This window comes from Ceratotherium simum, chromosome 22 (assembly GCF_057802395.1).
Source record: "Ceratotherium simum simum isolate JZ-2026a chromosome 22, ASM5780239v1, whole genome shotgun sequence".
NCBI classification, from domain to species: Eukaryota; Metazoa; Chordata; class Mammalia; order Perissodactyla; family Rhinocerotidae; genus Ceratotherium; species Ceratotherium simum.
The window spans coordinates 10,920,791-10,937,939 of record NC_141921.1 but is presented as its reverse complement, the minus strand read 5'-3'; the positions used below and the strand labels follow the sequence as shown (position 1 = coordinate 10,937,939).

The window sequence follows — 17,149 nt, the reverse complement described above, 5'->3', positions numbered from 1 at the left end:
GCTCCAACATACCTGGTTAAGGTGGTCCTGGATGCCCAGCTCTGTGGCTGGAGTCCAAGCCCTCCCAGAGTTCGTGAATTCCCTGGCCCCTGGGGCTCACGCTGTTGTGGTCTTGTTGACCTCCAGCTCCCTGTCATTGACCTTGAAGACTCTGCTTCACCCCGTGTCAACATGGCCCTGAAAATCAGCCCCTCCCCTGTCTCCCCTTGTCCCAGATCCTCACAAGCAATGGGGAATTTACTGGAGATCGGCAGAGCAGATGGAGTTAGGATTCTCACGGCATCCAGGAAAACGGCTACTATCTGCGGTTTTCTCCCCACCGTGGAGGCGTTGTTCCCACCTCCCTCACTTTCTCTCCATCTTCCTAGCTCCTCTCTTCTCTTCCTTCCTTACTTCTTTCTCTTGCCCTCCTTTTCAGGAGCAAAATGACAAAATTCATCCCCCTGGCCATAAACGATATCTTCCCTCCACTCCTCTGAGGTTGGAGAAGGGGGTTTTCCTTCCTACCCAAGCCTCCATGGAGGCAGTCTTCCAAACAGAGATGCTGCTCTTTCTCAAAGGAATTTTAGTGAATACAATTTGCTTCACCTCCTTTCATGCAAATAAGGACGCTGAGGTCCAGAGAGGGGCAGAGCTTGCCCAAGGCCACACAGCAGGCACCGCAGAGCTGGGGCCGGAGCTCAGGGCCTGCGGTCCTCCTCGCAGGGGCCATCTGCTGCAGGACAGTCCCATGGTGCCTTCGAAGAGTTAGGCTGTAGGGCCTGGATGCTCAGGGGTTGGGGGAGGGGCGTCAGAGGAGACAGAAAGATGGAGAAGGGGTGAGGGCACAGAGGCAGAAGAGATCAACAGAGAGAGAGAGAGAAAGACAGGGAGATAGAGACGGCCAGCCGGCCAGCCTCTGCGCTGGGGTGCCATCCTTTCTCCATAGAGAGTTCCCCTGTCCCACGCCTCCTGTGTCAGAGAACTCACTACCTATGGGCAGTGTGTCTTGGCTTGGGGAAGCTCCTCCCCACCTCCCTGTCGCTCCCCCCACAGGCCCAGATCTGAGTTTGTGGTTATACAGAGAAGCCTCCTGTGTGGGGCAGCCCCACAGAGATTTGGGGCTGAGATGGGGTCCCCGTAAATCTAATGATTTACTATCAGATGGGGCATCCAGTCCTCCCCTGCAGAGCATTCAGCAGGAGCCAGCTCAGAGCATGGGGAGAGGGGAGGGCGGCTGCCGGGGCTCTGGTCAGGAGGCGCAGACACTCGAGTGTACCAGGTACAGACACCTGGTCTCCCCTCCTGCCACCAGCTGCCATATGGAGAGCAGTGTGTCAGGATTCTGGGGAGTCCCTGGTCCCCTCAGTCACCCAGTCCATTGTGTCTGAGACCCCATTCCTAGGCCACAGCTTTTCTCCAGGGGGCACTTGAATTGAGGACTGTGTCCCCTAAGGAAGGACAAGGACTCACTCTCCTACTGAGCTTCTAGGTGGGTGGATGACAGGAGCCTCCATTCCTGTTCCTGAGAGCAGCTGGTGTGAGGGGCAGAGAACACAGGGGTCGAGGGGCAGAGAACACAGGGTTCCCGGGCCACAGTAGGAGTCCTCACCTCATTGGTGTCAACTCTAAAGACCATCATGGCGGGGCGGGGAGCTCCATCCAGAGTTAGGGAGTGTGACAAATGTCTGGGCCGGCTCCAGGACATAGAGAGGCTCACTGCACTGGGCCTCGGATGGGTCCTGACCTCGCCCACCTGGCCTGTGAAATGGGGATGCAGACACCACAGCCTACACCTGACACTACGGCACAGCTGAGTGAAAGTCCGGAGCATCGTCCTGGAGCCTGACTACCTGGGTTCCGCTCCTGGCTCCAGCATCTACAAGCCATGTGATCATGGTCAAGTTACTCAACCTCTTCGTGTCTCAGTTACTTCATCTGTAAAAGAGAGAGAAGGAAGAGTAGTTGTGAGAATGAAATGATCCAAGACGTATAAATGCCTAGAACACGGTCTGATACACAAGAGATGCTCAGTGAACGTTAGCTCCCAGCTGCACTGTTACTCTCCTCTGGAGGCGGGCCCACTGCGGGCAGGCCACAGGACCCCGGGCTGGAGCCAGTAAGAACTCGTCACCCACGGCTAAGGAATCGCCTCTGGTGAAGGCTCTGGGGTTCAGAGCAGAGAACTCTCTGACTCCAAACTTCTTAGTGACCCGCCCCCCTTCCCCCAAGTCCCAGGGGCTAAGTCTCCTCCCTGGTGGAACTCGCAGCCTGGACCCCTTGTGTAGACCCCAGCCAGCTAACGCTTGAAATACGACATATGATATGATATAAAAGATATATTTTTTACCTGATGTCTTCCCTCCTGTTCTTCATCCTTTCCTTCTCATTGACTCCATCATTCTTCCATGAGTGCCCACTAGATGTCAAATCCTACGCTTGGGGTGACAGTTCCGAGATGAACAACCATGGTCCTGGCCTGGGACGGTACGTGGAGGGCAGGCACATGCAGATCATTTCCGCACAGCCCAGGTGTGCGGTGAACAGGGTGCTGGGGAGTGGAGGGGAGGAGCAGCTAGCTCCGCTTGAGAAGTCGGGGGAGGCTTTGTGGAGCAGATGCCTCTGGAGGTGGGTCGTGCAGGGTGTGTAGGAGCTCAACAGAGCAACGAGTGAGGGGTAGACAGGAGAAAAGACAGTCAGTGCCAGGACAACAGCACGTGCAGAGGTGGAGGGTGGTGAAGAGCAGGACGAATTTAGGAACCACTGAGGTGGGCAGTGACTCTGGGTGTTGAACACTGGGAGAGGAATTGGTAAGATGTGAATTTCATGCTGGGACATGGGCAGGGTCAGGTTCTCAGACGGCCTTCTGTGACCTTGACCTTTGTCCTGGGAACAGTGGGGAGACATTGAAGAGTTTTAAAAGCAGGGGAGACATACGGTCCTTCTGTGGTTTATAGAGCTCGCTCTGGCTGCAGAGCAGAGAGGGGACTGGCGGGGACACAGCTGTAGGTGGCAGTGGTTCAGAGGAAGGTGAGGAGGCCTGGACCAGGGTGGAGCATGGGGGTGGAGAGGTGGAAAGATTAATGAGGAAGAATCAGCAGGTCTTGGTGAGGGAGAGAAAGGGAGGCCTGAGGCTGACCCCAGGTTCTAGGCCTGTTGCTCAGCTGAGCAACCCCTTCTCTAGGCCTGTGGGCAGCTCATTCTGGCTGGAGAGGGCTCTCCAGGACCCACCGGGCAGGAGGCCTTTTGAGCCACTGAGCCCCTTTCCAAACCAACCTCCAAGAACCTGCGGAGTTTTTGCACGGAAAACGGGCCCATTCCAGCTGCCCACACCACTGCCTCGGGTCCTGGCCCTCCCAGCAAAGGCGATTTCCCGACACGCTCCCTGACAGAAGGAGGGGGCCGTTAGCACACAGAGACACCATCCGTGGAATTCATAATGTCTTTTATTAATATATTATGCTACAAAAATATTTTTGGCAAAATAACATTAATAGCATCTTTCTTTGTCTTCTATTATATTCTTAAAGAACTCTTCATGATAATTCACAAGGTGAGGGGAAGAGGTGGTTAGAAGAACAACATCATGAATACCTTTCAAATACATTAAGATCTGAAGCTCGTGTCGCACAGTGAGAGTCGGGTGGGACCTTCTGCCATCTCTTCGAAGCCCAGGAACGCTTGCCATTCTGGCTGTCCCCGCTCCTGGCTAGAACCTCCCTTGGCCAAGAGTCAGCCCCTGCTGCCCAGCCACTCAGGGCCCAAGATGTTTGAGAGCCCCGCCGGAAACGTCTTAGACTTGGGTCCCATTCAAAGCCCACTTTCCCTGCAGCGGGACTGGGGATGGAGGGGCCCTTCAAGGTGAGCTACTCTCTAACCTTTCCTGCCTGCCACATGCTCCTGATCTGTGGGTCCTGGAGGGAGAGCTGAACACTGAGCCTTGGAGGGGTGGCAGCTCACCTTCACGGAGCCCTGAGATGGCACACGGCATCCCTCATGCCCCCAGAACAGCCCAGGCAGGAAACAAGGTCTCCATTGGACAGAGGAGGAAATGGAGGCTCAGAGAGGGGCGGGCCTTGCCCAAGGTCATCCAGCAAAGTGAAGGAGCATCCAGAGAATCTCCAGAGAGGAAGAGCCCCTGTCTGGAGAAAGGACGGGCAGAGCCGAGGGTGAGCTGATGCTCCTGGGAAAGGGCCAGGTAGGGCTCAGTCGGTTCTCATGCTCCCTGTCTTCCTGCTCCCGGGGTCAGGGGGCAGGGAGGGAAGGAGCTCCGGGCTGGGGCCAGGGGCCGGGGTTCCAGTCCAGCCCTCCCCCACCACCCAGAAGCCCCACTACCCCAGGGCAGCAGGCAGACCTGCCAATACACATCAGGCCTGGCGGGGCTGTTGGGCTGTGAGGCTGGACCGATGCCTGAGCCTCACTGGTTTAGACAGCCAGCCCCAGTGATGTTTTTGGCTGCTTAGATGAATTTTTGGAAAAATAACAATGTTCAAAGAGCCTGAGCATTACAGAGCCAGGAGGGACCCTCGATGTCACCTACCCCAGGCCCTTGCCAAGACTTCAACTCTCCTACCACACCTGCAGCCAGGGGGCCTGTTGCACCTGCCCACACACCTTTCCTGACAGGAAGCTCACCACTGCACGGGTACCTGTCCACCCTCAGACAGCGTTGGCTTTGTGATTTTCCACAAGCAGAGCTAAGATCTGCCTCTCTCCTTTCCTTCCTTCCTTCCTCCTTCCCTCTCCACACATCTATTGAGTGCCGTCTTTGCATCAGACGAGGACACAAAGATGAACGTACATGACTCCTGCCATCGAGGAAGCTCACAGTCTGACAGGAGACCAGAGACATGATTAGACAGTCTCAACACTGATGAGTGGGTGTTGTGACAGGTGCTAAGAGAGTACAAGGGAATCGCAGGGGGCTTCCTGGAGGAGATGCTATCTGAGTGGATCCTCAAAGGATGAGCAGTTACGGGTAAGAGAAGGGAGTTTCCAGGCCTAGGGAGCGGCCTGTGTGAAACATCCTGTCTACTCTAGAAACGACAAATGCGAGCCAGTCTGGCCAGGCACAGAGTGGGAGAGATGGGAGACATAGCTGGCAGGTCAGCAGTGCCAGATCACGGAGGGTCCGGAAGACCAGGCTGAGGACTTTGGTTCCTATCCCATGGTCACTGAAACACTATCACCAGCCCCCATTCTGTTCTCTGCCACATAGGAGACCATCAACGCTGCAATTCCCAGGGGGAACTTCTCATGCCCTTCATGGGGTTTTTATAAACTTTCCTTTCCTGGGATCCGTTGTGACAGTGGCACCAGGCTGGAGGCTGGGACGGTGGGACAAGCGTCCTGAGCCCCTAGGCTTGCCCAAGCCTAGCTGAGGCCAGGAAGTAGACGACAGAACATTCAGCACAAGAAAAATCTGCTCAGTCTTGCAGTGCAAAGGCAAATTTGCCAGTCAGTAAAAGTTTCCGTGCTCTGTACACTCCAGATCTTTGAATCTCAAAGCTGGAGAGGCCCTCTGCATCTCCCTGCAGCCTGACTCAAACACCTCCGCTGTCCCTGCCTTCAACTGGCTGCTGGTGCATCAGACCAGTCTGGAAGAAGACTGGAAGACAGGGCCATACTGACTAGCCCCAGAAGGCCCCTTGGTCATTCAGTCAGCTTTCCTGAGAGACAAGGACCTAGGGCCACCACTAACACACTGCCTAACCTCAGGCAGGTCACCTCACCTGCTGGGTCTCAGTCCTTCCATCTTCCTTGCCTGTCTCAAGGTCACACATGAAAGCCCTGTGAGATGTACACAATGCTCTCAGAGAACAGGGGCATTTTACTAGGCTAGGCACATAGAATGTGCTGGAAAAAATGTCAGCAGTAGGGGATAGATCATTCCAAGTGCATGAGTGGCTGCTGATGGAATGGTGTTTCCCTGGCCCAGGATGAGAGAATTCAAGGGCCCCAGCCATACAGATTCCTTTATATGTGCTTCAGGACTTCTGGGACATAAGTCAGCAAGTTCAGTTCATTTCAAACCCCGGCCAGAGGGTGGTCCTCAGGGATCAGCAAACTTAGGCTGCAGACATCTGACCCACACTGGCTCTGGCTGTCCCCTCGGCACATGTCTACCTAATAAGTCAGTCCATCCGCCTGTTGCCCATCCATCTTTCTTTAAACACTCGGGTGCTGGGTTGAGGGAGAGTTTGAATTCCCCCATCTGCCCAGAGGAGGGATCTGGGGAAGACTAGGGCTGAACCTGCCTGCGGTCGGGGGCCTGGACAGGATAACCTCTGAAGTTCCCTCTAGGAGCCTAGGATTGGGCCACTTGTTCCATCTTGATGCTGAGCTCCTCGAGGCTCGGAAAGGTGGCTAGACTTGGCCCCGACACAGAGCCTGGCACTGCGTGTGCTGGATAATCACACCCTGAGTTAATCTACCTCTTTGGCCCCGTGCCTGGCACAGCTCTGGGCACGCGGTCAGGTGCCTGGGCTGTTTACCCAAACGCTTCATCTTTAATTAACCTCAAGCTCTGTCTCAATACCTCTCATGCCACACTCTGCCCCGAACAGAGGGGAACCTGGCCTGTGTGTTTCTAATTCCTGCACACTTATCTCATCCCAACAGCACTTTGCACGATCTGTTTGATGTGCAATAGGCCTTCTGAGCCTCTTTCTAGTCAGCTAAGCCCCTTCCTGCTCAGAACCAGGAAGTCACGTTTCTGCCAAGGATATAAGGACTCCAGCCCTGGCTGGGGTCAAGTTCAGTTTACAGCATGGTGCCCATGGGGCTGGCTGGACTCTCACAGGGCTCCTGCCAGGTCTCAGGCTCAAACACATCCATCGTGGCTGAGCTGAAAAGAATTCAACTGCCCGCCAAGATGCCCATGGGACCTCTGACCATTCAACGAGCTGCCCAGAATTCTCCCATCTCAGAAGGGAGACAGCTGCCACACTGGGCATGATGGCACTGAGGCTGATCAGCTACAATCAGCCCTGCCAGGGAAACCCACGGTGCAGCGATGCTGAGAGCACTGGGCTGGAAGTCAGCAGACCTGCCCGCCGTGCAGCCTTGGGGAAGTGCCTCCCCACTTGACTTTATTCTTTCTCTTACTGTCATTATTTGTCAAGTAAGGGGTTCTTTCTGCTCTTGGGTCCCAGGACCCTGTAAATGATGAGCTGCTAACCCTCTGAGGGTTTGGGGCTGGAAGGCAGCCAACCTGGGTCCTCTGCCTTCTCGGCCGCCACCTCGGGGGCAGAGGAACTAGGTCGGTCTCTCTGAGGCCTGCTTGCCTCCATTTGGCTGCTCTGCCTCCCCCGGCCCCTGGCCCACAGCCTCTGATTTGGCAGGAAGGCCTCTCACCGGCTCTAAGATAAGACACGTCGGGGCATGAGACACGTGGCACACGCTGTTGCCAGAGCCCTTTGGCCAGAGGGACCGACATGAGTAAGTGTGGCCAAACAGGCTCTCTGGCTAGAGTAGGGAGCATGCTGGCCCATTTGGGTGAGACCTGCCCCTCTGGGAGCCTCCCTGTATGGGGAGAACACAGCAGAATACGGTCCAGGAGACAAGTACCGCTTCTGAATCACATGTTTCTGGGGCTATGTCCCAGCTGGGTGACCTTGAGCAAGTCCCTTCATGCCTTATTGAGGCTCAGTTTCCTCATCTGTGAAATAGGATACACATCTCACAGAATGGGCGTGAGGATCAGTGACAAAGTAAATGTGCAAAGTGCCTGCCACGCAGCACGTCCTGGACAAATGGCAGCTCTCAGACGGCTATTATTCCCACATGACTCCTAGAGCCCCTCCCTGGCCCTAATACTGCCCTCTTGTGCCCCCTCCTGTCCTTCGGCCCAGCTCATTCTGTTTGGCCGTGACTTCAACAGCCTCTCCTGTAAGGCGAGCTGGATTAACGATACCAGAACAGAGAGGCTCACATCCTTGATCTCCCACTTGCTGTGTGACCTTGGGCAACCATCTCCCTCTCTTTGCATCTCACTCTGTCTGTCACATGGGCTGGGGACCACCTCCCTCAGCACCCAATCCTTCTCCCCACTCCAGGGCTTTGGTCAAAACACTTACCAAGAGTTCTGGAGGGCCAGTTCACAGACACTCAGGGTTTTCAAAATAGCAGCATTCTCTTTCCTAAGCTATCTTCCCAGCCCTAGGAAGCACCCAGGGGAGGGAAGGATGGGCAGCATTCACATCTCTGGCTCCCAAATCCAGCTTCACAAAAGCTAAGGCTGTCTGCCTCCCCGTCCCTCTGAGGCCCCCATGGGGGGAGAAGCTAAACCTGGATACGGGATGCTGCCGCTGATCCTGGAGTAAGCCAGTTCAAAGCCACGGTCCGCCTGAGGTTGCAGAGGTCCTGGCAACCTGGGTTGGCATTGGGGCTAATTAAGGGGTTATTAACATAGGCCACATAAAAATAGTTTTATCAGTAGAATAAATACATTTTTCTTTTTTAATATGGACACAAATTTTACAAAAGAGCCCCATAGCACTATGGGAAATTAAGATCCTTCTACAAAAAAGAAGATGTAACTCAGGTATAATAAAGCTCTAGTTTTCTAACGGATCCCGTCTGGACTGCCCGAGAGGTGTCAGGCACCCCCGGAGGTGGTGGCAGGGGCAGTGGGGTGCGGCTGCAGACCCTCTGATGGTTTCTCTGGCTTCTCCGCCCGGGGTGGCCGAGGTCAGGAGGGCCCGAGGCTGTGCAGCAGGAGGGGCGCCGCGATGCTGGCAGCCATGGCCGGGAGTAGGCCCAGGGTGGGCCGTAAGCGGCAGGGCGCAGAGCCGCTGGCGAGCCCCGGCTCTTCCTGCTGCTGGAGCTGGTCGGAGAGCTGCAAGAGGGGCTTGGCGGTCCCAGGGCTGGGCGTGGGCTGCAGGGGCAGCGGGGGCGGCGAGGCCGTGGTGCTGGAGGGAGAAAACACAGGAGACCGGGGTGACCACTCAGTTGCCTCGTCCTGGGCTGTGGCCTGAGGGTTCAGATCCGACTTTATCTGGTCTATTTTTTTCTCTTAAGATGGAGAAGGAAACAAGGGGCTCAGACAGGGAAAGTGAGCAGCCCAGGGCCACACAACCGGCTGGGCTCCTGAGGGCACACTTACCCTCCTGCCCCAGGCTCCAGGAGGCAGGCCTCAAGTGTGACCACTCAGGATGGGTCCCAGGCAGAAAGAATGAACGTGTTACGGAGGAGACGGATCTGAGGCAACCGGCCTCCACAGCAGGCACATAGGTGCCCAGGCCTCCCGCTGCCCTCCCCTCCCCAGTCTGAAATAAACAGAAGTCGACACACACAGGCAACCCCACCCTCTCACGGGCCTCGTTATCACGACTGCTGTCTATTGAGAGCATTGCTGGTGCTCAAAACAAACCTTCACAACAGGTCTCATCATCCGCCTTTGCCAGATGAGAAAACAGAGACTCAGAGAGGCCAAATGGCGGCCAGGTCACAGAGGAAGTGGGGGCCGCTCCTCCACGGGGCGGGAGCCCTGGGGTCGGCCTCACTCTGATAAGCAAAGGGGGTTTTAGTGAAAAGTGTGGTCCTTCAGGAACTTATGAAAATAGCATCCAGTTTTGGAGGTAACCGGTAAGGTTCTTGGCTCAAGAAAGCTTATGTGAAAGAGGGAAGGAGAGAGAGACAGAGAGACAGAGAGAAATAAAAAGAGATTAAGGTCAGAACGCTTCGGCAGGCTGAGGCCGGCACTCGGGGGCATCGGGAGGTGCAGGGGAGGCGGGGGCCAGGTAGGGCGCTGGACCAGGTTACCGGCTCAAGTCCTGGAAAAAGAGGTAGGAATGATGAACAAAGAGAGGGACAGAGGGCAAGACAGGGATTGGGGGAGAAAGGGGACAAGGACAGAGGCATATCAAGAGAGGCCATGGGCTTGGGTGGGGTTGACGGGGATAGCAGGCTCTGGGGTGAAGGAAAGGGTGGGGGACCCAGAAGCGATGAGCCCATGTTTACCCTGTGGAGCCGCGGGTGGCGGGAGGCAGACGGAGGCGGTGGATCCAACAAGCCCCACCACACCAGAGGGGCAAGGAGGGGAGGGGAGCCCTGGGGCAGGGGACACACAGAGGGGCCTCGATCCAGCGCGGGGCCAGGAGGGCCTCATGGAACAGACGACACCGCAGTCGGCCGTGAGGGCAGCAAGTCTAGCTTGCACATGCTAGGGGCGCCCTGGGGGACCAGAGAAGTAATTACAGAGCTGGCCCTGTGCCAGCTCTGTGCGAGGCCCTTACCATATATTAACTCTAATCCTCGTGACAACACTAGGAGGCAAGTACGTCTATTATCCCCATTTTATTTATGAAGAAACCGAGGCACAGAGAGGTTAAGTAACTTGCTCCAGGACCCACGGCAGGGCCAGAATCTGAAGCGTGCACACAGTAGGTGCTCACTAGCAGTTGAAGCTTGGCCCTCCCTGGGCGTCTGCAGTGCGGGCGACCTCCTCCATGCGGGACACTGCCCCAACTTCCAGCACTTACCAGCCCTCCCCGACAGGCTGCTCACTCTCGGGTCATCTGGGGGTCCCCTGCCCCACCCTGGCTTGAGTGTCCATACGCTGGGCACGAAGTTCCAACAACTGGCCATTGCACTGTGGTGAGCTCTGTAATTATCACCTCCGCAGCCCAGCCCCACTGCCCTGCCGACCTGATGCCTCTCATGCAGCCTGGCTTAGCCTCAGCCTGGGCGGGTGGGTAGGGGAGTCCCAGGGTCACCAACACACCCCTGCCTCCACATGGGCTGGGACCTCTGCTCGGGCAGTGTGTGTCCAGACACTCTCCAAAGAGGAAGGGTCCTCACTCCCTGCCCTGTCCCTCCCTCCTCCTGGTCATGCTCCAGCCACAAGACCCCACTACGTCCTCGAGTGAGGTTCTCCTCCACCTGGAGTGGACAGCTGTGATGCACTGTGCTCCTCTGTCTTAGAAACTCCCAGAGATGCTGCCAGGAGAGGAGGGAGCAAATGCTTGTCACACACACGGACAGACGGAAGATGTTCCTGAACAGAGAGTGTGCATGTGGAACTGGAGGGGAGGGGGCTGACCAGGTGACTTCAAATGCCCCTTAGAACCCACAAAATCTGGCACGTTGTGCCTCTCACCCGTGCCAGCCTTCAGAGCCCCCAAGACCTCTCACACAACCCGGTGCTGGCGGACCTCACCTTTCCTGGCTCTCCCAGCACACACCACCCTCTCGCATCTAATGCCCTGCTGTCATTTTCCAGTTCACCTTTGAAGGCCTGACTCAATGACCCCTGGAGGCCCTTACATCTGTCCTCCATCCCCTAGTACCACCTGGGAGAGTTAAGGCTCCCACAGAACCTTATGCATTTCTCACTGTCACACCGTGTCACAGGCCCATGTTTATGTGGATGAGGTCTGAATGGGTTTCTGTACATAAAGTGCTTAGAACAGTGCCTGGCACTGGAAGTGCTATATGGTGTTGGCTACTGTTAGCACCGTTATTAAGATGTTTGTGTCTGTGTCTCTCTACTAATAACATCCTCCACTTATGGAGCACTTCCCATGTGCTGGCAGACTCTGTGCTTGATGCTACATGTGTCATCTTATTATTCCCATTTCCAAGATGAGGAAACTGAGCCTGAAGATTAGGACATAGCATGCATCGGGCAGTCTGGCTCCCCAGCCCGAGCCGGGCCTGCTGCCGTCCCCAACTGAGGGCCGAGCAAACGTGTGATGGGAGAACCCAGGAGCGAGGTGCCGGCTTCCTGCCGAGACTCGAGGATCCTGGAGGCTTACCAGGGTGGGAGGTGAGGCCTGATGCAGCCTCAGCCCTTGGAGGGGCTCACGCCTGTGCCCAGAGGGGTCATTCCCTCAGCCCCTTCCTCTCTTTTTTTCCTAATGAAAAGAGAATCTTCCCACACAACACAAAATGTCCCTGAAACGTCCCTTCCTAGCCTCTGCCCCATCCTCTCAGCCTAAGCAGCGGGGAGCCTCGAGGGCTGGCCTCGGGAGAGGAGGCTGCGCCATTCGGGGTGCCTGGAGTGGGGCCCTGGCTGCCCATCAGAAGGAGGACCAAGTAGGAGTTATAAAATTATGTCTCAAAGGTGCCCAAAGGCATTTGCTTTCACACTTTGAAAACCAAGGATGCAAACTCCCCCTTGGAGCCTGAGGGGGCTTTTGTTGCTTGGAAGGAGTCCCAGGGAAATGGGGTGAGGCTGGGGTGGGGGACGAGAGGCACCTCCAAACGCCCCCGCCTCCCTGGCCCACTCTGCTCGCAAAACTGAGTCCCCCGTCCAGATCCCCCCCACACCCCAGGCCCATGCTGGGGAAAGCTGTCTCATGGCAAGGTGGCCTCGAAGCCAAACCAAACACTCTGAGTGTTCCCAGGCTCTGCAGATGGCTGGCACAAAGGGGCTGAGTCTGCTCCGAGCCCACAGGACCCCTCGCATGGGGAAGGGCCCCTCTGCCTGGGCGGAAGGCGAAGGCCCCATTCTAGCCTGCCCTATGTTCCTGTTCACTGCACGACTGCGGGCAAGTCCTGACCTCTAGGCCTCAGTTTCCCCATGTGTACAATGAAGGAGCAGGAGTAGATCCACGGACTTGAAAATGTTTTCTGGCAGCAGAAGCCAGAAGTGGGATCTTAGGCAGAAGCCCAAAGTATAAAAACACAGAAAAGTGGGGTTGGTGCCTGAGACGGGGTCTGCTGCCTGCTCCCCCCGCCCCCCCATAGGGCTTCCTGGAGCAGGGGGCCGATCTCGGCACTAGAGGGTCTCCAGGAGCCATCCAGAGCTAGGTTCTGGGAGTCTGGGGGCCATGGCTTTCGTGCCAAGACAGGGGCTGCAGGGCTGTGACCCGGGTGAGCTCCTTAGACGGTCCTGAGTAGACGAGGGGAGATGGAGCTTGGGCACGCAGGCCTGATGACAGTGGTCCTGCTGCCTGGGGGCGGAGCTCTCGATGTGGGCCGGCTGGAGGAGCTCTGGTGCGATTCTGGTCTGGGCCTCAGCCTTTCCGGGCCACACAGGTCAGACGCAGGCAGAGATCTACAGTGACGGGTTTGCCTGCTGCGCTACGTCCTGCTGCTAAGGTCCACGCCAGCCGCCATACCTTTGGCCACATGGTCGTCTCTGCTGGGAACGCCTTCACCTTCCCTCAGCCCTCACTGTCACGTCTGACCTTCAGGGCCCGGACCCTCCAGCCCTTGCTGACCGGACTCCTGCAGGCACAGGTAGACGGACTGTGGCTCCAGGGCCCTTTCAGCTGCACCATATTGGAGAGCTCTCCCCGCCTGGCCGCGACCCGAGACTCTTCCTGCTCTCATCCCTGCCAACACACGACACGGGGCTGGGTAACCGGCCCCGTGCTCCTGTGAAACGTGTGGCCCGCGTGCTCCTGTGAAACGGCAGGGAGTGTGCAGCACCCGTCTAGGTGCTCAGTTAAGGCTTTAAGCCTAAGACGCACTAAAGGCCCACGAGCAGCTGCTGCTGGGGAGGGGGGAAGGAGGCATCTTAGACCAGACACTGAGAGCCCGGCTACCAACTTTGGAGACAACTGTTCCTGAGTGTCATGTGGTCTGATGCCGGCTTACCACTTTACAAGCATCATCTCGTTTACTCTCTAAGCCTGAAAGCAAGGAAGAGGAGGGGCTGGGATTTGAAGCAGGTTCTGCCTGAATTCATCTGTGCTTTTATTCACTGAGTGATTCTGCTTCCCATTTCTCATGGGGGCATCTTCCACCGCTAACCAGACAGGGCTCTGGCCTCATGCAGAGATGCTGATCACTCTGTACTGTCCCAGGCGGGCTGTGCCAGGAGAAACTGGAGCTAGAGAACCTCGGGGCAGGATGGGCAGGCCAGCAGGAGGTGAGGAGAGCCCTCCCAAGGGCCCGGGGGGCAGAACATTGTGTCTTTTCCCCTCCGAGGGGGATCTGGCCATCTGCTCAAACATCAGGGGAAACTGAGGCCCAGCAGGGCAATGACCCTCTGCACTTGTGTGTCCTGTAGCCCCTGACCCCACATGGTGGCACCCACAAGGCTCTGCATCCATCACGCACTGATGGCCACCTCTGTGTCTTGCTTCCGGCCATGCCCAGCACTTGGAAGGTGCTCTCTTCCCTGCACCTGCCCCTCAGGACTGTCCCTCCCTCCTGATGGCCTAGCGCTCTGCTCCACCCCCATCGCACACCCCCCCCCCCACCCGCTGTGGACTGGGAGAACAACAGAGTTGGCATGACCTTCGGAGACCAGTCAAGGCCTAACAGCACAAAAGGAGAAACTGAGGGTTGTTGCAGGTCTCACACTGCATTGGGGGTGCCCTGCACACACCCAGTGTGGGAATGGCCCCTGCCTTGCTGCCTCCTCCTGGCTCTCAGATGTGGGGGTTCCCTGAGAGTGCTCTGCCAATGCTGCGCAGCCATCTGTGGACACACACTTGGCCCTCTCCACGGGTCCCCATAAATCATCCTGCCACGGGCTGCTGCTTCTCTAAACTTCCTCCGGCGTGTTTACATCTCGGGTAATGCGGGTGAGGGGAGGCCAGCCTGCTCTAGGCAGTGTCCTGGCCAGGCGCCTGCAGCACCCCCCAGCTCTCTCCCTCCTTCTCACACTCAATGCAGGCAGTCAACAAACCCTCAGAGAGGCCTCCGGTGACCCAGTGAAGTCCAACCCAGATCTGGTCCCCAGGGCCTCCCGGCCTAGAAACCCAAGTGAGGAATTGCAGTCTGTGTGACTGTGTTGGGACAGGGGTACACCTGGGAGCTGTGGGGGTGTGGGGGAGGGGAGCGCAGGGAAAGCGACAGGGAGGGAGGGAGACCTCAGCCAGGTGAGGTTGGAGGAGATGCTCGCCAGGCGAGGGCGAGAGGGAGGTTTGTATGTCATGGATGAGTGTGACCCTTAGCATTAGATAGACCTGGATGCTGGTTCTGACTCCACACCTGACTTGGTCTTGGGCAAGTTAGCTGACCTCGCTGAGCCTCAGTTTCCTTGTTTGTCAAGAAAGGCTTACTTCCAGGGACTATTGACAGGACTGGGGGACATGATGGATGTAAGCGCCTGGCACAGAGGAGAAGCCTGGCAAATGACCACTCACACCCAGTCCCAGCAAAGAGAGAAGCAAGGACAAAGGTGGGAGACGGGGAGGGCATGGACTGCTGAGGGACAGCCCACCCAGGCAAGGACAGGGCCGCAGCATCCCTCAGCAGGAGGGGCAGCGGAGCAGGCGGGAAGGGAGGCGAAAGCAGGTTTACCTGGTGGAGGCTGGGGGTGGAGGGTGCGATGTGCTAGGGCAAGATGTGGGGCCAGCAGACCTATTAGGACCCTGCTGCAGGATCACAGGTGGCAGATGAGCCAGGGAGAGGCGATGGAGAGGAGGGGATGGCTCCAGCGGGATTTAGGGGCAAGAAAACGAGAAAACTCTGAATGAAATGAAAGCTCCAAGGAAAGTGGTTGTGTTAGAATGGCTATAACTGGGCTCGAGGTTCCCCCAGGGAGCTTTCCTCTGCTCCCTCTTGGAGAACTGGAAGCTTGGGAACCCCAGGAGGATGGAGTGAGTGCTCTGGAGCGACGGAAGATGTGCCTTGAACCCAGTCCTCTCAGGGGCTCAGGGCCCGCTTCCCTAAGAAGCAGCGAGAAACGCAACAAACAGGCTGCCCGTCGGTGGAAAGATCCTTCTCCAACCCAATCAGATGGAGGAACGTTATCCAACCATAATTTACCTGTTGGGACCTAGAAGGGGCTCCCTCTTGCCAAAGAAAAGCTGTTTTCTTCTCCTGAAACCAGGCTCTGTGTTTCAGAGCTACGTGTTGTGAAAAGGAAGCCGTTTGGAGTCATTGGCTGAAATTTACCTTTCAGACGTGGTTAGGGGCTGGGGGCCAGTGGCTGGAGCTGACAGGAGCCCCCTGTCACCCCATGGGCTGGACCCACCACTGGCCAGGTCTCGTGGTCACCCCGGCAGGCTGATGGGGGCCCTGAGTGACCCTCCTGATAGGAGTTGTGTATGGGCTGCCAGCGCCTGCGTCAGCCCGGTGCCTCCCTAGCAGCCCGCGAGCCATCCCCAGGGCCGATGGAAGTGGCTCTCAGTAACTTTACGCCCTTGCTCCTGGTTTGAAGGGGGCGGCCCATGCTGGGCATGTGAGCCAAATGTGTCACAGCTAATATAGCTGCAGCAGTGGGCAGGCCGGGGCTCTGCAGAAGGACATTTCCTGGCAACCCTAGCCAGGTGCCTGGAAACCAATGCCCAAAGGAGCAGTGGCCTCGACTCTTATTTGCTGGAAGTCTTTTTAAAACAGTGCACGCCCCGCACTTTAAGACAGTGGACTGGACCACGCCAACCTTGTGTAGACGACTCAGAGACCCGGCCGCAGGAGGATCGTGAAGTAGACAGCGCAGGAGGTAGCCCCTGATTCCTTGTGTGCCTCTGGACAGGCCCCCCGCCCCCGGGCCTTGCTTGGTTCACCATCTGTAAATGCAGAGCGGGGTCTGAGTTCCCCAAAGGTGCTCAGAAGACTCTAGGGCACATGCAACCTGTGGCTTCCCAGGCCCCCACACCGCAGGTTCTGATCCATGACGTCTGCGGGCTGACTGGAATTTGTCTGTCTACAAGTACCCCAGGTGATTTCTGGGGATGCTGAGGAAACCCCAGGTGATGATCTTTAGGGTCCAGATGGAGACCGTGTCTCCGAGGACCCAATCCTGGGGCACAATGTCCAGGGCTGGCCTATGGCAGTGAGTGGGACTCTGACCTTCACTGAGGGTCACTCCCTGGGACGTCCCAGGTGCTCTGGTGACACTGCTCACCAAATATGGAGATTCTCACCCCAAAGCGGAATCTAGGGAGAGTGCTCTGTAGTGAGCTTGCAGGCGGAGGTTGGAAGACGGCATCCTGGTTACAGCAGGAGCTTGGTGACAGACAGGCTGAGGGGGTGGCATGAGGGGCTGGAGGGGCAGACAGGCAGAGGACAGAGAGACATCAGTACAGGCAGAAGATTTCTGCACCTGCCTGTTTTCAACGAGGTTTATCACCAAGTCCCCATCCCCTCCCGAGACAGAGCCCACAGCATTAGGGTGCCAGGTGTCATCTACCATCTCTTTCCTGCACAGCAGAGTCCCTTCTGCAGCCTCCCTGCCAGGGCGTCGGCCGCTCAGACCTTCCAGGCACAGGGCTCACTGCCTTTGATGGAGCAGCCTGCTCCACTGTCTTCTGGTTTCACCTCT

The 17,149-nt window shown here is 57.0% G+C and overlaps 1 protein-coding gene across 1 annotated transcript in view; it reads right to left on the bottom strand.

Moving 5' to 3' along the window:
- Positions 1–3,413: 3,413 nt before the first annotated feature.
- The window catches only part of TRABD2B (TraB domain containing 2B), a 222,337-nt gene continuing 208,601 nt past the window's right edge, over positions 3,414–17,149 (bottom strand). The window contains exon 7 of the mRNA XM_004438521.3: positions 3,414–8,891. Coding sequence (XP_004438578.2) covers positions 8,672–8,891 — 220 coding nt within the window. The 3' untranslated portion in view covers positions 3,414–8,671. The remainder of the gene's footprint in view (positions 8,892–17,149) is intronic.